The sequence below is a fragment of the Gracilinanus agilis genome, chromosome 2, assembly GCF_016433145.1.
Source record: "Gracilinanus agilis isolate LMUSP501 chromosome 2, AgileGrace, whole genome shotgun sequence".
NCBI classification, from domain to species: Eukaryota; Metazoa; Chordata; class Mammalia; order Didelphimorphia; family Didelphidae; genus Gracilinanus; species Gracilinanus agilis.
Genome location: NC_058131.1, coordinates 5,554,329 through 5,572,161, shown reverse-complemented (window position 1 = coordinate 5,572,161; position 17,833 = coordinate 5,554,329). Strand labels below are relative to the sequence as shown.

The following is a 17,833-nucleotide window of genomic DNA, read 5'->3' as shown; positions in this document are numbered from 1 at the left end:
CCCAGGGGCAGGGAAGGACTTGACTACACTATTCTATTGACCTAAGCCAGGCAGGGCCCAAAGGAAGCAGTGCTGAAGTCACAGGGAAGCTTCTTCAGACCTGGTTCCAGCCAGGTTTGGTCAGCTTGGCTAAAGGGCCTGAGGGTGGCTTTGGGGTCTCACGGTAATCCAAGGATGGTCACAGGATGCCAAGAGCCAACTCCACCGGGTGATCCCAGGTACCCAGGCAGGGAGAGTGAGTCTGCCATGCTGTCCACCAGATCCCAAACCACTTCCCCACTTGGTGCTGCTCTGCAGGTCTTGCCCACTGCTGAAAGCTTCCACCTCTCAGGATCCAGGGAATCTGGATGCAGTTTTTCCCCAACTCTGAGATCTCCCAGGGCTAGAACAGTTATGTCCAACCACTAATGGAGTCTCTCCCAGAGCACAAGCCCACTTCCTGCTCCTTCATTCCATCTTGGAATCCTCCAACCCTTCCTGCTAGGTCCAACACTAATACTAAATTAATCTTCCTCACAACACCACACACGTGGCGTCCGCCACAGAGACATCCATTCTATCCATTTTTCCAAAAAGACAGAGAATTGGGAGCCAACTAATGGGAAAGAGGATGCAAACAGCAGAGAAGTAGGAGACAGGAGGCTGGATAGAAGAGCCACGGACAGGGGAGCTGCCTGCAAGGATGCAGGAAAAGGGGACTCCCCGGTTTCCACGTTCCTGGCCTCACTTCCTTCTAGGTCAGTCTTAACACACTCCCAGAGTCTCCCTAAAGCTCAGCATTTACCAGTCCTTTATTCCCCACCATCAGTTCACATGATGGTGCCACTGGGCAACGTCCTGCCCTTCAACAGCTCCCTGCCAAGGGAGTCCGTCCCAGGCTCTGGAAGCCCATCACAGTCCAACACCTCACTCCCTTTCCAAGCTACACTGTGGCCATGGAGGAACCAGAGTCCACCTTTTCACTTTACACGAGGAAACGGAGGCCCAGGAAGAGGAGACACTCGGCCAGGGTCCTACAACAGCTGAGCACTCGGGTCAGGGTTGGGCAAAGGGCCTTCCACACCACCACCGGCACCCCTGGACGAGAAGCCACGTCCCAGCACGCCTCCCCCCTCTGCCTTCCCCTCTACCCAAATGTGTTCCTCCTTCCTTCCTCTCCCACTCTACCGGCCAAACAAGCGCGAGTGCTTCCAAGCTGGGCCCATGAGTCCTCGCCACAACATGAAGCCTCTCTCCTCATTGGCCCTCCTGGACATCTCCAGCTGGACGCTGCGGAGGTGTCTCAAACTGGACCTCTAAACCAGAACTGACCATCTGGCCCTCCTGGTGCCGTCCCAAAGCCTTTCCTCTAACACCCCCCTCCGGCTCACTGACCGCCCCTTTCCTCGTCCCTCCTGGCCAGGCGGCTGCCAGGTTTCTGTCCTGCCCCAGTGAGGGCCCCCCTCTAGCCTCCGGTCTGCCTTCTCGGCCTCCATCCAAGCCCATCCGAATTGAGGGCCTCACCACCCCCCGCTCCTCTCCTTCATCTCCCTACTTCCCAGGAGAGACAGGGAAGATGCCTGGGCTGGCTGTGGGGCTCTGGGGTTCTTCTGCGTGGAGCTGGCGTGTGTGTGTGTGTGTGTGCGTGTGCATGTGCGTGTGCGTGTGTATATACGTATATATAAGACAGCCACATTCACAGATCACGTTCAGTCGTCCCCTAGTGGGCCCACAGGAGCAGAGGCCACCTCTAGGAGAGTCCAAAAGCAGGGCAGAGGGGCCCCTCCTGGCTCGGCCCCCTCTGCCCGCTCCCAGGGCCAGAGGACAAGCACCCACAGCCCTGGGAGGTGGGACGTCCTCTGGCCAGTGAGTCAGGAAATGGGGATGAGCCTGCCTCCTTCCCAAGTCAGTCAGGCGGCCCCTGGCTGAGAGGCAGCCCAAGAAGGTCCTCCAAGGGCAGATGTTCTGCCTGAGAGACACTCAGGACCAGAGAAAGCCTGATGGAGGAGGCTGAGGGGGAGCTCTGGAGGGGGAGGCAGGGAGGGCAGAGAGGCCTGGGCCAGACGTGGGGGCGGCAGGGCAGAGCCCACCTGGGGGGGCTCTGAGAACCCCCTCCTCCGGGGGACGCCCTCCCAGCCAGGCTGCATCCCCTCTCTCTGGCCTCCGCCACCTCCCCACCGTCGACTAGCTAGTGCCATGGAGCACGGGCTCCCGGGGGGCCAGGACTGTGCTGCCCGTCTGCACCCAGGGCCAGCGCTTGGCGGCCAGAGGACCGTGTGATGGAGGGGGCGAGCGGCCCAACCCTCCCCCACTCCTTACGTCGGGCTTGGAGTGCTGGAAGATCTGGAGGGGCAGCCGCAGGTCCCCCCTGGCCAGGGTCACCAGGTAGTCTCGCAGCAGCTGGTCACCGGCGCCCGGGCTCTGCTTCTCCCAGCGGTGCAGGAGGGGCACCATCCACTGGTACGCGTTGGTCACGTACTTCTCCTCCGAGGACTGCGGGCACGAAGCAACACGATGTGTCTGAACCCCTCCGCCTTTGGGGACCCCCCTGGGCAGTGAGATGAGGAGTGCAGAGCAGGGGGACTGGGGGAGGGCAGAAAGGAGGGCCTCCCCTGAGCCAAGGGGCTGCTATCTGAACCAGGGGAGGGTCTGCCCCAGCCAAGGGCCCAGGACACAGCCCGTCGGGCCCTCCCAGAGCAGGGACCAAGGGGGGCCCAGGGAGGAGGGAACGGCCGGCCTGAGCTGCTGGGGCTGGCCACGGGCTACCAAGAGCAGCCTCAGCCCCAGGCACAGACGGGCCTCGCTGCGGGGCCGCCATGATGGGGAAGAGCCCCAGCGCCCCCTCGTCGTCGCCCTGGCCAGGCCGCAGAGCCTCAGTGCGGGGCAGGGATCGGCCCGGGGAGACGTCAGAGGACGGGCCTCCCACCCTGCCGCCCCCGCACGACCCCACTGGCCCAAAGGGAAAGGGGGGCAGCGGTTTCCGGGCCAATGGCGGCGCCCCCACATCGATGGGCCCCTGAAATCGGCCTGTGCCCAGGAGGCCGAGTGCCCTACCAGCCTGGCACGGTGGGCAGCGAGACCACGAGGCGTCCTGATGCCCGGCACCGAGCTGCCCTGAGGAGGCCGAGCTTGGGCAGAACCAGGTGAGAAGGCTGGCCGGCCCCTGGGCTCTCCGAGGGCCCCTCTTGGCCAGGACGGGGGCGCCCTGGGCTCGGGGGACTGGGGGGCTCAGAGGGTCTGGGGGGGTTCGGGGGGGGACCTACGCTCTCCATGAGCAGCCGCAGCTGGTCGATGGGCTTCATCTGCCGGAGCTCCTTCAGGCTCAGCGTCAGGTCGCAGCCGGCCTCGTACACGAGCGTCTCCAGGGTGACCAGGTCGTCGCAGAGGCGCAGCAAGCCGGGGATGTTCCTCTCCATGCCCAGGCGGATGAGGGACAAGGCACAGTCCACCTGTGTCCGGGGCAGAGAGTAGCCAGTCAGGCCGGACGGACGCTCGCGCCAAACCGGGCCCTCCCCAGCCCGCACGGATCCCCCCCCCCAGCCCCGAATCCGGGCCTCTGCGGGGTCCTTGGCCACCCCAACCCCTGGGGAGGGCCCCTCACCTACAGCCGGCCCCCTCCTTGGTCAAGGAGGGCCCCCAGAAATGAAAGCAAACGGCCCAGAACCGCAGCACAGACAGTGCGAGGGGCAGGGAGGCTCCCCCAGAGGCCCGGGGCAGAGGCACGCTCTGGGGCCGGGACCCGAGTGCGTCTCTGGCCAGCCTGCGCGCCCACAAGCCTGAGGAGCCCCGCCACCCCCCGGGGCCCCGCTGCACGTTTCCTCATGTTGAGCCGGGCGCAAGGGCCGAGCCGAGGCGGGCACGGAAGGAGCATCAAAAGCCCCCATGAGGAGACGGCGGCGATGGCTGCAGCCCTTTGGGGCTCACCCCAGCACCCCAGGCACGGGCCTCCCAGCTCTGAGAAGTAAGGGGCGAGTGCCCTGCCACGCCAGGCTCCACTGTGGGGAGTCGGGGGGCCCCAGACCTTACTCAGGCTGCTCCCCCCAGGCGGTCAGCCTCTATAGCCGAGCCTTCTGGCCTCTCCTCACGCCTCGACGAGCGTGGCTGGGAAGGACAGAGCCGATGTCTGGTGCTCCCCCTGCCAGGCCCCAGCCCCCCCTCCACAGTCCCCGGGGCCCCCATGAGGAGGGACGGCCAGATCCATGGACAGCAGTCTTGGGGCCCTATGCAGGGGGGCTCAGGAGAGCCTGCACAACTCGCACCCCGTGGAGGCCCGAGGAGGGAGGCGCCGGGAGCCCTCTTGGGCCAAAGCAGGGAACCCTGGAAGCCCCTCCAGACCCCCCGGAACGCCCCTCACCTGCCGGGCACAGTGCTCGATCTCCTCCCCCCGAGAGCAGTACCACTCGGTGACCAGCTCGATGGGCAGCCGCGCCGTCCGGTACTTGAGCAGCTCAGGCTGGGCCTCGTACAGGAAGCCGGCCTCATCGCGGGCCCCCGGCTCCACCGCCATTCTGAAAAGACAGACAGACAGGTGAGACAGACCCACGCCAGGCCGCAGGGACGGCCCTCCCCATTCAGCGGCCCTTGGGATGCCCGCCAGCCTCAGCCTCCTCCTCTGTAAAATGGGCCCCAGGGCGGAGGCCTCGGGCTGGTGAACAGGAAAGCGAGAAAAGCCAACAAGGAGAGACTCTACGGCTGGCCTGCGAGGGCTGGACTCAGGCTGGACTCGGGCCGGCTCCTCCCAGAGGTCGAGGGACAGCAGCGGGTTGTGAGCCCCATTGGGGGCCTCCCAGGGCTGAAAAGCTCCTTCTCCAGCCTGGCACTTCAAGGCTTCAGTCCCATTTCACAGAGGGGCCAATGGAGGTTCGGGGGGCGGAAGGGACTCCCCCAGGGCCCCACGGCACTTAGTGTGTCCATGGCTTTGGCCACAGGGCTGAGCCTTCTACTGACCCGGCCAGCACTCACTGAGGCTGCCCAAGGGGATGGCTAAGGGGACGGCCAGGCTCCCTCTGTGGGCCTCGAGGCCAGCTCAGTCTCCTCCCGCGTGGCCCACGTCTGGCCTAAGAGGGGGTGCAGGCCACGACGTCGCTGCCTCAGCCCCCCAAGGCTGGCCCGTCCCCCAACATTCCTCCACTGGGCGGCAGCCACTGACCTGCACTGCGGCTCCTCACACCAGTCCTTGTCCCGGTGCTTCTGCTCGTTCCACGGAAAGATGGTCAGGGAGCCGGCGGCGACGCTGCAGGACGGACACGGAAAGGGGCGCGTGAAGGCTCTGAGCACGGCCATGGAAGCCCCACATGCCCCCCAAGCGCCTGCAGACAGCGGGTGCTGCCGCTGGGCTCATCTCACAGATGAGCAAGTGCAGGCTCGGGGTGGCAGGATTCGAGCCCGGGGCTCTCCGCTGAGCCAGGCGGGTCATTTCAGAGGGGGAGGCACGCAGGGGGGCAGGGCAGGATCTGGGCGCATCTCAAAGGGGTCAAGGAAAGCGGGGGTGGCGGCGAGCAGGAGGGCTCTAAAAAGAAGGGGAAGGAGTCAGGAGGGGAAGAGCTCTCTGTGCCCAATGGGGGGTGCCATTGCCCCATCCTTTGGGGACAGCCGAGGTCCCCCGTCCGGCTTCCAGCCTCCTGGTCCCCTGAAATGGCTCTGTCCAGAGTTACTGGCGAGCTCGGCCCTTCCTCCGTCCTCATCTCTGGAGCCTGGTTTCCTGGGGAGACCCTGGGACACGGGGCTCCCCTCCCCAGACGCCCGCTCCCCTCTGGTCTTGCCTCCCCCTGGGTCCCCCTCCCTTCTGACTACCCCTCGGGGCCCCTCACTGGGTCTTAACCTCGACCAGTCCAAAATCGAGTCTGTTATTCTCTGACAGCCGAGGGCTGCGCCATCCCCCCGCCGTGCAGGCTCCGGGCCTCGGTGCCCCCCATGGCCCAGCCACCCCCAGGGATGCCCCCTCTGCGGCTCCTCGCCTCCTCACACACACCTGGGCTATGGCAAGGGCTGCCGGGGGTCTGCCCGCCTCCAGGCTTGGCCCCTCAAGTGTGTCCCCACCAAAGTCCGGTGCCCCCTCCTGCCTCCAGGACCAAATGTCAAGCCCTGCTTCTGGCATTCAAAGCCCTTCCTGACCCAGTTACAGCCGCCATGCCAGCCTTCTTGCACCTCCCACACGTTTTCTGCCGCCCGGCGACACGGGAATCCCAGCTGTTCCATTCATGTCCAGCCTCCAGGTGCTGTTCCTGGCTGCCCCCCACAAGTGGAAATGCCCCCTTCACAGCCCTACACAAGCCCCCCCTGAGGCCCCTCCATTCGAGTCTGCCCGCCGGCTTCTGACTCCTCGTCTGTCTCTGGGCCGCAGCTGCTCGCACCACGTCTCTACGCTGGCTCCCTGGGGCTCCCTGGGGCTCCCTGGGGCTCCCTGGGGCTCCCTGGGGCTCCCTGGGGCTCCCTGGGGCCGGGGCAAGCCGGAGGCAATGGGCCAGGGGCTGGGGGGCCACGTGAGCCCGATGTGGAGCGCCTGGCACAGGAGCCAGCGACAGCGTGGCAGCTGGGGCCCTGGCAGGAAGGGGGCACCCTTGGCAGGGAGAGGGAAAAGATCCAGAGCGAAGGGCAAAGAAGCTTCTCCTTTGGGGCGTGCCAAGTCTGGGGCTGGAGCCCACCTCACTGAAGCCCCCCACAAGGCACCTGGTGGCACAAGGCCGTGCTCGTGCCTAAGAGGAGCTCCATCGGCTTTAGACAAGAAGCTTCCTCGGTGCCGCGGTCTGCAGAGAGAAAGGGCCGACGAGGCCCAGGCCCTAACGATGAGGCCCAGGCCCTATCGGCAAGGCCCAGGCCCTAATGACAAGCTCCGGGCCCTATTGGCAAGGCCCAGGCCTTATCAGCAAGTGGTGTCACTGCTGGGAGATCTCCCGGCTCTCCACCCAGGCTGGCCTCTATGGCGGGGGCCCCAGGCCATGGTTTGGGCCAAAGAACCAGAGAAATGGAGGCTTTGCCTCCACATTGGACAGTGGGCCTCCAAGGAGCAGCATCACTTTCTTGGAGGCCGCAGACTAAGCCAGGGGCTGTCCACAGGGCGATCCCATACATCAGGTCCGTAGAGGAGGCTTCTTATTTCCTCCTGGTCTAGACAGCCGCCAGGAAGTCGGAGGCAGTCATTCCAGCTTGGGGCCGCCAAGACAGCAAGTGTTCTGCGGTGTAGACGACGGAATCTGCTCCAGTGGCTCGCCGAGGGCGGCCCTGGGACCTCGATCGTTGCGCTGGCTGAGGTCAGCTCAGAAAGGCCTCAGGGAGGTCGGGCGGACCCTGGGCTGAGGGGGCCAGAGAAGCCAAGCTCAGATTCAGCACCGGAAGGTCAAGGCCTTTGAGCGGTCAGCCACGACTTGGGACACTCAGGCCCGGGCGGACGGAGGGAGGCTGCCATGTGCATCAGATTAAAGCTCGATCAAGTGAGTTATGAGCAGGAACACGAACCTCGACGTCGGGGCCGCGCGGGCAGGGGAAATGGGAAGCACTGGAGCTCCCAGAACAAGGCGCTCCCGCCCGGGCCTGCTGGGGCTCCGTGCGTGGCCAAGACGTCCCCCGCGGGGCCTCGGCTATATTTCTCTTTTCTTGTTCCCCTTTATCCAGAGCGGGCGCCCCAAAGCGTGGCGGGGGGCAATCATCTTCTCTGTTCTCCAGAACGGTTTCTTTCGTCTAACACGAGGGCCCCCACTTGGTGCAGCCCTCTCTGCCGAGTCTTCTGTCAGCAGGAGGGCAGCACAGACGACCTGGATCACGGGTCTGGGGCCTCTCAGCCTGAAAACTAAAAGCTTCTTCGGAAAAAAAAAAAAAAAAAAAAAAAAAAAAGCCTTTTTGGGGGGTATGTGGGCCCGAAGTTCAAAGTTATGGAGTGTATTTGTTCTACACCTCGCTAGACAACATGAGGGGGCAGCAGGGTGGCTCAGTGGATGGAGAGTCAGGCCCAGAGATGGGAGGTCCTGGGTTCAAATCTGACCTTCCTCGCTGGGTGACCCTGGGCAAGTCACCTGACCCCCATCGCCTAGCCCTACCTCTCTTCTGCCTTGGAGCCAATACACAGTACTGGTTCTAAGACGGAAAGTGAGGCAGCCCTCTAATGCAGTGACGCCCAGAAAGGTCTGCCGTCGACGGAAGGAATCGTGCTCAAGAGCAGACTCGGTCAGGAATGACAAAGGCTCCCCAAGTCCACCAAGGACCCCTTTTCTAGGACGGTGGCAAAGGTGGTGCCGAGGACGACTGACCAATTTAGCTTCCGACTCGTGGGAGGAAAAGAGCCCACGTGAAAGTCTCCCCTCCAGACAGTGAGGAGGGGCTCATGAGGAGGCCTTTGTCTGACGTTACCCCGTGGCTGCTGGGCCCTGACAAATCCCCCATCCCCAGGCCAAGTGAAGGGAGAAATCCTTGGCACTGGGATTCAGCAGCAAATTCCCTACAAGCTCCTTTTGCTCAACCAAATGTAATTAATTACTGAACAGATAATCCTATTAGCGAGGAAGCCTGACACCATGGCCAGGATGCTGGATGGAAGAGGAAGGAGTTCAAATCTCCTCTGATCCTTCCCTCAGGACCTCCATTGGCTCATTTGTAACAGGAGAAAATCAGTAGTGTCCACCCCCCCACGGGCTCTTAGGGGGCTCCCCAGAGATAGTGGACAATAAGGGGCTCAGAAAACGCTTTGAAATTCATGACATCCAAAAAGAAGATGAAGAAAAAGGCTCAGAACACGCCATGCCCAGGAGGGCAGAAGGGACCGCCCTGGGCGTCTGGTCCAGCACCACCTGAAGCATGCCTAAAAATGGCTGTTTGGGCCTTGCTTGAAGATGCCTGGGAGACCCTCCGCATCCCCTGAGGAGAAGCCTAAAGGGAAGGGGGATTCCTCGCCTCCCCCAACCCTAGACTCAAAGTCCTGCTCCCTGGGACAAGGTAGGCAGCTTTGTCCCCGCTTCTCCCCCTCAGTGGCCCCTAAGAAGTGGCTGTCCTTTGGGGACACAGAGCGACAGAATCCAAGGTCCTCTCCTTGGAAGCTTACAGCAGACACCAGAAAATGCCAGCAGAGATGGAGAGTGGGACGGTGCCTTGAAGGCCATCTGGATCACCCCCAATGGAACGGATCAGAACATCGAGGCCAGCAGAAGCTGACTGACTTGTCCAAAGTCCCCCTGACAACAGCAAGCGTAAGGGCTGAGTTCTGAAACCGGGCCTCTGGCCCCAGCTCCAAGCACTCTCTCTCTTCGCCTGGGACATCGCCCTCATCCTCCCACATGGCACCAGGAAGGTTCCGAAACCAGCCTGATGCCCTGCAGGCATCACCTTCTCAGAGGAGTCATAAAAGCCACCTCAGGTGAGCCACAGAATCAGCCCGGTGGCCAGACCTGCCACACCCAGGCACCCGTCCTGCCTCCCCCGTGGAGAGCTGGGAGCCCCCATGCACTTTTGTGTCCTGCCTGCAGGGCAACAATCACACCCTCACACTGTGAGGGCTTGGGAGGGGGATCCAAATCCTGCCTCTGAAGCCCTGGACAGGTCCCTTCCCTTCTCAGCGTCTCTAAAACGGGACCCTACCGGGCCTCTCTCCCAGGGCTCCCAGAAGAGCCAATGAGATAACACACATCAAGGGTGTTAACTGGGGACAAAGGCAGAACTGTTAAACAGACAGAAAACCCACACTTTAATTAAGGAAGGGGCTTCAGGCTTTCCTCGAGGCTCCGCACAGAGCCCCCAGACCCTGGGAACGTCACAGGGGGAAAACTACTCTAAAAGGAAATGTAGCCTTTGCTTAGGCCCACCTAGCGGAGATGACCATCTACCTGGGGGTCTCTTGTTCAGCCTGAGACTAGCCAAGTCTGAAACTTCCCTCGGGGCGGACTCTCAGGGGAACAGGGACAAACTTGGGGTCTCTGCTTACAAGTAACCCTCAAACTTGGGGTTCATCAGATCTTACAAGGCCGTGAGTTTTGGGGCTTCTAGATTCCACAATGACAAGGGAAGCCCAAGGGCCTGCCCCAGAAGAATGGGCCGAGACAGTGGAGGACAAATCTGCGGAGAGCATTCCCCGTGTGCTGGCCGGACAGCTGACCAAGGCCCAAAGACGGGGATGCTGGACCACAGGATGGTGGGGGCCCCCCAGGAAGGCCGGGCTGTGGGGGTAAAGGGTTCTTCTCCAAAGAACTGATGGAGGCTGAATACACATCCAAGCTGGCTTTTCCTGGGTCTGTGTTTCCTGGGGTCTGGGCCTTCTCTCCCAACATGACTGATATGGAAATGTGTTTTGCACCCCTGTATAACCTGGAGCCAACAGCCTGCCTTCTCAATGGAGGGAGGGAGAAAGAAAGGAGGGAGGAGGAGGACTGTTCTATACGGGTAACTAGAAAAAAAAGAAAATATCAACATTCAGAAACTGAAATGATAAGTGCCAAGGCTGCTCCTCTGGCTGGAACAAAGGCAGAGACTAACTGAAATCAAAGGCTAGACGGCCCAGCTACCCCTCCAAAATAGGCCACAATTCCGTTTTCCCGAGGCTGCTCTGCACAGAACTCGCCTCCCTGTTTAGGAGGACTGGCAGAGCCCACCAAACTACCCGGAGACTCTGTTTGCAAAATAAGAATTTGATTTTCTTCCATACAATTTGCCTCATAATAAAAACAATGTCTGAACAGTCTATATCAGAAATTGGAAAATGATGGTCACCAGCCTATTTGTATGTTAACTGAATCCTGGGAGAAAGGGATTGGGGTATTACAGATGCGCATTTACATATTCATGAAATCTGGACCCAAAGAAACAGCCAAAAGGAATGGAGAATTTCCCAGACTAATTCAAGCACTAAGCAGAGCCCTTTTCAGGATGGGATGTTCTCCCAGGACTGGTCAGGAGGTCTGAAACATCCAAAAGGACTCCGGAGGGGTGGGGGGACCCCAGAGGCTCAGGGGGCCGCCAGCCCATCCAAAAGCATCAGCACAGCGAGGAGGCCTGGGGCTGGCCTGGGGGGTGGCTGGTTTTCCATCACCTAAAAGGCAATCCATGACTCGGGTGGTTCCATCGCTTTGCTCTCTGCTCAAAACAGCGCCAGGCAGTCCAGGCAGTCCATCCGGGCCCGCCCGGAGCAGAGGCACGGAGGCCTGGTCAGACGGAGAATAAGGAGATCCCCGAAGGGCTGCTTTCCCTGCTCCTAAGCTTCAGGGGTGTGCGGGGGGGGGAGCCAAGAGAGCTGAGCAAGGCCATGCGGGGTCCAGAACGGGGGGAGCCAATCCCCCGGCAAATGGCCGCCTCCCGGCCTTCTCCTTCAGCCCGTCACCAAGAAAGTCAGAAAAGCCCTTCAAGTGGGAAGGATCCAGGCATGGCCCCAGACTGTCCCCCGCAGAAGGGTGAGACGAGGCTGTTCCGCTGCCGGGTGAAAAGGGAAGAGAATCCCGAGAGGGGACCCTCTGCTCGGGGGGCCTCGGGCTGTTTGGCCCCCAGAGGCCAGAAGGTCCAAGCGGGATCTGCAGAGCCCAAAGAGGAAGGCTGGGGAGAACCGCGCCGCGATCACTCGGCCGGACACACCACGGCAGCGTCTGTCCTGGCCCCTCGCCCTCGGCACCTCCTTTGATTCCTCTGAAGAATCCCGGCCCCCCTTGGGCAGCTCAAGCATCGAGGTGGGCCCAGGGAGGCCACGACGGCCCCTCGGCTCAGCCTAGAAGGCCGCCCGTCCTGCTGGTAGGGAGGCAGAGGCGAGAGGACAAGCCCGTCTGTCGCCGGAGGATTGGCGGGAGGAAACGCGGGTCCCCCCGTCAGTCCCCAGCTGCACCCAGAAGCCTCCGAGGCTCTGAGCGGGGCGAGCAGTGAGGGGGGCCCCCGCAGAGCAGCCCGGCCAGGAAGCTCCAGGGACGGACACACAGACAAGCCGGCTTCCACGGCAACACGTCCAGGATGGCCAGAGAAGACCGAGCGCAGCCCGGACAAGCGGCCCGGAGCTCCCGCCTGGCACCCGCCGAGGGGAGCCTTTTTGTGCCCGCGGCGTGGCGTCTCCCCCACCAAAGCGGAGTCCATACGGGGGCACCGGAGAGCCCCGCGGGGGGAGGGGCCTGCACGGCTCTGCGTCCGGTGTTAGAAGAGCCGGGCCGAGTGGACATGCACAGATACACAGACACACGTAGACACGTACAGACACACATAGATACACAGAAGCGCAGACACAGACATGCACAGATACAGACATGTGCAGACACAGACATGTACAGACACACATAGACACATACAGACAGACACACAGACACGCAGACACACGTAGACACGTACAGACACAGATACAGACACACATAGATACACAGAAGTGCAGACACAGACATGCACAGACTCAGGCACGTGCAGACATGCTCCCCCCGCATAGGGCCACGAGGAGGCTAAAGGGAGCACGAGAGCCTGAGGGGCCCAAAGGGGAGCAAAAATGGTGGGGTGCGCTGAAGCAGCCCCCCAAGGAGCCCCGGGGCCGGACATCCATTGGGAAGGTGGACTCTGACAGTCTGTGCCGAGGCCGGCCCAGGGGAGGGCCCGGAGCTCCCCTGTTCCCCTCCCTTCCTCCTCCTCTTCTCTACACAGTTGGGGGGGGCTCTCCACTTTTCTATCTTTCCGGGGTGCCCCCCCCAATGTTCCCTCCCAAAGGCACCTCGCGAGGCGGCAGAGACAGGCTGGGAGCTCTGGCAGCTCCTCCTGGCCTCCTTGGCCGCCCGCTCTGACCCATGTCAGGCCTCCGGTAGGCCCGGCCGAGGGGGACCCCCGGAGGAGCACGGCCCCCCACGAGTACAGAGAGCAGCCCGGCGGGGCCTCCCTCCAGGCCCTCCTGCTCCCTGTCTCTGCACATGCTGTGCCTGTCGCTCACCCTGAGGTGCCCTGACGCGTCTGCAGCCACGGACTTGGTCCCTCCTCGGGAGACTCGAACCCAGACCCCCCCCCAGGAGAGGCTCTCGGCGCAGGCCCTTACCAGGCTTCGGGGAGCAGCGCCGCGTACTCGTGCGGAGACGTGGTCTCGGGGAAGTTGGAGAGGAGGGCCAGGCGGTGGGCAAGCAGCTCCGAGCCGTGGTACGTGAAGAGGAGGCTCAGCGCCTGCACGTTGCTCTCCTGGGGGGGCACCGAGTCTCTTTGGCTGCGGCCAGAATCCAGGCCCCCCACACACTCTCGGGACAGACCAATACAGGGGTTTCGGGGGCGGGCCTCGATTTCCCCGTCTGTAAGATGGGTTAAGAGCAGCCGCTCCCGAGACGGAGGCGAGGAGGCCGGAAGGGCCTCAGGATGTGGCGGCGCCCCTCAGTGGCTCCCCAAACCCCCCGCGGGCACCCCCTTACCCGGGCATACGTCCTTGCCGACAGGACGAGGTTCTGGTTTCTGAACTTCTGGAAGAAGGCGGCATCGTACCTGTGCTCGGCGGCGTGAGGCACGGCCAGGATCTCCTGCGGGGACAGAGCAAGGCTGAGGTGGAGGGCCAGAGGACAAAGGCCTGGGACAAGAGGGGCGGAAGGAAGGGGAGGCCCTCCGGGAGAGGCTCATCCTGGAGGTCGGCCCAAAAAGCGCAGAAAGGGCAGGGGACAGAGGAAGAGAGGCCGGAGAGGCCGGGGCGGAGGAAGAGAGGCCGGAGCGGCCGGGGCACATTGGCAGGCAGCACGAGGGATGGATTGAAGGGACGGGCAGAGAGGGCAGACGGAACAGGAGGGCACGGAGGTTGGGGACCAGCCTACAAGGGGCACCATGTCAGGGCCACAGCCAGAGAGTGGGGAGCAGGCGGCTGGCTCGGACACGGCGTTCTCAGGACAACCTGCTTCCCAAACGGCTCGGAAGCACCAGCTGAGGTCTCCTCAGTCAGGGGCAGACGGGGGTGCGGCCCCCCCCACAAGAGGCGGGCAGGCAGGGGAGGGCTCTGGGGGTCATCGGGCCTTGGGGAGGCATCACTGATGACAAAGCAGGAGGACCGTCAGGCCGGCCACCCTCACCTCGTACGTGGCCAGCCGGTCCAGGTAGGTCAGCAGCTTGAGGCGGCACCGGCACAGCTCCTTCTGCTCCAAGGTCAACCTGCGGCCAAAGCAGCGCGTCAGCTGAGCCGACTCTGGCCCAAGAGAGGCTCCCCGAGGAGGCCCCCGCCCGCCCCAGGAAGATGCTAACTGGGCGGACAGGAGGAGCCCCCGAGCAGCCGCCCCCAGGGGCACCCCAGCAGCAGAGGACAGGTGCCGTCTGGCCTTTCTGGCCCCCGTGTATGGCTCCGTGCCCAGCGCTGGGGAGGCGCTTAATGAATATTAACCGACTGATGCCAAATGCCAGGCCCGACGCCCTTCCCCAGGCTGCACCGGCCGCCCTCCAGGCTGGGCCCACGTCCCGTCACCCCAGCCACTGCGAGCCTTGGGGTACCCGCAGTACAGCTGCGGCCCCTCGTCGTGCCGGCTCCCCGGCTTCCTGAAGACGAGGCCCAGCTTCGCACAGGAATCCCAAGGGCTCCCCCAGACCCCGAGCCAGGGAGTGCGCAAAGGCCTTGAGGGGCCCCGGGGCCCCCTCCAACATGGACACCAACCATCGGTCCTTCCACTCGCCCCAGGGAGGCCCTCTGCGCCTCGGTCTCCTCCCCCATGAAACAGGGACCTACTTCCTGTGAGGACGCCATATGGCTCTGGTGGGGACCAAGTGAATGGGCCGGGGGGCGTCGGGAATTGAGGAAAAGGAGATGGCGAGGGGCTCACAGATGCCACAGTCACCCGGCTGGTGATAGGCAGAGCTGGGACAGGAGGACAGCCCCAGCCTCTCTGGAGGCTACCTCTGAACCAGAACCTGCCACCCCCAGCCCGGCTCCCAATCCCCCACGTCCCCGCCGCCCCCAAGGATGCCAGCCTAGCGGGGGCACCCGCACACATACTCGGAGAAGTTCACGAGCCGCAGGAGCTCCGCTCTCTTGTCTCTGCCTCCACTGTCTCTGGCCGGCGCTGAGAGGTCCTCATAGGGCAGCTCAGCGATGTCCACCTCCCCAGGCAAGAGGAACCTGGAAGAGGGCAGAAAACCCTGAAGCCCCTTTACTCTGGCCCAGTTCCGCCCCCTTCTGGCTGCATTTTCCATAAAGTCCCAATGATGGATTCATTCCTGAAGTTGGTAATGAGCCTCCTGTCCACACACGAGGCCACAGAAACATCCCAGAGCTCATCCCCAGGGCCAAACCTCGGGGTGTGCCCACCCCCACAAGGTCTCACAAAAGAAGGGTCTCGGGCAGAGACCCCAGAGGTCCCCCAGAGCACAGTCCTCACATTACAGAGGAGGAAACTGAGGCACAGTGAGAGGAAACCGTTTCTCTCCAGACATGCATTCAACAAGTGGCAGAACCGGGACGAGGCCCAGGTCCTGGCGGCCCAGCTCTGGGTCTCGCCTCCTCGCACGTGAACACAAACATGGGGAAGCTTTGTGCCAAAGCCGGCCTTGGCCTTAACACGAGGCCGGAGGAACAAAGCTGAGGTTTGAGAGCAACCCCTGGCACTTGCTGGCCGTGCCTCAGTCTCCCCACGTGTAAGCAAGGAAAGGAGCAGCTTCCCCGCCAGCTCGCAGGCCAGCTGCCCCGCAGCCTTCCCTCCGCTCTCGGGGCACCGAGCGCCCCTTCGCAGGGTCCTGGGCCGGGGTGGCACGTGCCCCTCCCTGAGGCCCCAGCACGCAGCCCCGCTCACCTGCCCTCGTCCTCTCTCTTCCCGATGGCCAGGAGCGCCTCCAGGTCGGTGCCCTTCAGGCCGTACTCCAGTAACTCCCTGGCGGCCGCGGCGTGCTCGGGGACCCGCTCCAGGCACTCGTGCAGGACCCACGAGCGCTTCTTGATCTTGCTCTGGGGACGAGGCAGAGAGGCGGCTGAGGAGGCCCCCCGGGAGGGTCCTTCACCTCCCACAATGGCCGCCCGAAGCAGCCTCGTTCCCTGCTCGGAGCACTCGGCTGCCTGGAGGCACTGGAGGAGAGCCGCGAGAGCCCTCCAGGCTGGCCGCGCTCCCGGGCTCTGCCACAGGCCGGGGCAGCTGCCCCTGGGCCAGAACAACGCCCTGAGCATGTGCGGACACGCCTAGAAGGGCTGGAGCCAGGGTTCAAGGGCCTTCTGCCGCTCAGGCAGAAGGGAGGACAGAAGGAGAGCTAAAGCGGCTCTGAGGTCCTGCCCAGAAGGAAGAGACAACATGGGGAGGGGGGTCGGCACATTCGTGCCGGGGGGGCCACTCACGGGGGCACGAACCGGGCCTCCCCAGAGAGGCCCAGGAAGGCACAGCGGCGGCCCACTGTGGGAGGAGAAACAACCAAGCCTGGGAGAGCTGGACGAAGTGACCCTAACGAGCCCCTGGAAGCACGAAGCAGTGGAGAGGCTGCCACGCTTTTTCTGGAACCCTCGTCTTCCCTCTTAGCATTGACAGCGGGCATCGAGCAGGGAGGCTCGGCAGCTGGGGGGCCCGCGAGCGGGGCAAGGCCGGTGCTCGACCCACAAAGCCACGGCGCTGCCCCCAGGCTCAAACTCTCAGGACCGTGGCGCCACCTCCCGCCACCTCCAGGCAGCGAGTCTGTGCCCAGGCCGGCGGAGGAGGTGTCCGGCCTCCCTTCACTCGCGTCTTACAGAGCAGGAGGGAGGCGAGCACAGGCGGAGCTTTTGCTCCCTGAACCTAAAACACCAAACCCTGCTGTGGTCCAAACCCTTCCGTTTAGAGACGGGGAGACGAGCAGCAGGGCCCGCGGCAAGGTGGCAGCCGGGCCCGGAGGAGGCCTGGGCCCGCGGCTGGCCGCTCCCCTCCGTCCGGCTCTCCAGTCTGGAAAACCGTCACGTGGAGAGAAGTGCAAAGACGCCCGGAACGGCTGCTCTGCACTAATCTGGGAACTTCCAGACACGCTTCCGCGAGCCAGAGCTCCTCCTCGTCAGACTAACCTGTACGGGAGGCAGCCTCGGCCTACCCGGAATGGACAGCACTGTAGGAGAGTGTGGCGGGCAAAGGGGGCTGCCTCCACCCCCCTCATCTACACGCGCACCCACACACACACACACACACACACACACATACACACACACGCATGCGCACGCACACACACGAACACACGAACACACTCCCTCTCCCTCTCACAAACACACTTGCACATCAGACACACATACACACAGGCATACAGACACTTGCACACACTCACATACAAAGACACACACACTAAAACTCCCTAATGCACTCACACACGCAGACATACACACATATACTTGCGCACACACATAAACACGCACTAACAAACACTCACTAATGCACTCACACACACGCAGACATACACAGATACACACACTCACACAGATACATACACATAAACACACGCTAACACTCTCTTACAGATTCACTAACACACTCACACTCACATATAGACACACACATACACTTGCACTCACATACACACACAAACACATGCTAACACTCTTATACATTCACTAACACTCACACACTCACATACAGACACACACAGACATACACTAGCACTCATACACACATAGAGATGCACGCTGACACACACACAGACATACACACACATAAACACACGCTAACACACACTCACTAGCACTCACACTCGCTCTCGCACGCGCACCCCCAGAGCCAACAGCTGGACGCTGGGCTCCGGCTCTCCGGCACTCACCAGGTAGTTGTGAATGGAAGCGCTGCTGACCGTGGACTTCCTCCACTGCCTCTGGTAGACCAGGTCGGTGTCCAGCCCGTAGGTGTGGGCCAGAGCCAAGGCTTCCTGGTATTCTTCATTCTCGATCTGGAAGGAGGAAGGACCGTGAGCCGCGCCGGTCCCGGGCGGGCTGGTGTCGCAGAGAACATGGCGGCCGGGGCTCCCCCTCGTCCCTCGCACGCTC

At 62.7% G+C, this 17,833-nt stretch overlaps 1 protein-coding gene across 1 annotated transcript in view; it reads right to left on the bottom strand.

Moving 5' to 3' along the window:
- The window catches only part of NBAS (NBAS subunit of NRZ tethering complex), a 141,176-nt gene that overhangs the window by 75,562 nt on the left and 47,781 nt on the right, over positions 1–17,833 (bottom strand). Inside the window, exons 16-25 of the mRNA XM_044663007.1 lie at positions 17,611–17,736; positions 15,648–15,799; positions 14,855–14,977; positions 13,944–14,022; positions 13,302–13,406; positions 12,941–13,077; positions 5,129–5,212; positions 4,334–4,487; positions 3,243–3,428; positions 2,299–2,472 (exon numbers count right to left, since the gene is read on the bottom strand). Of these exons, the coding sequence (XP_044518942.1) occupies positions 2,299–2,472; positions 3,243–3,428; positions 4,334–4,487; positions 5,129–5,212; positions 12,941–13,077; positions 13,302–13,406; positions 13,944–14,022; positions 14,855–14,977; positions 15,648–15,799; positions 17,611–17,736 (1,320 nt within the window). The remainder of the gene's footprint in view (positions 1–2,298; positions 2,473–3,242; positions 3,429–4,333; positions 4,488–5,128; positions 5,213–12,940; positions 13,078–13,301; positions 13,407–13,943; positions 14,023–14,854; positions 14,978–15,647; positions 15,800–17,610; positions 17,737–17,833) is intronic.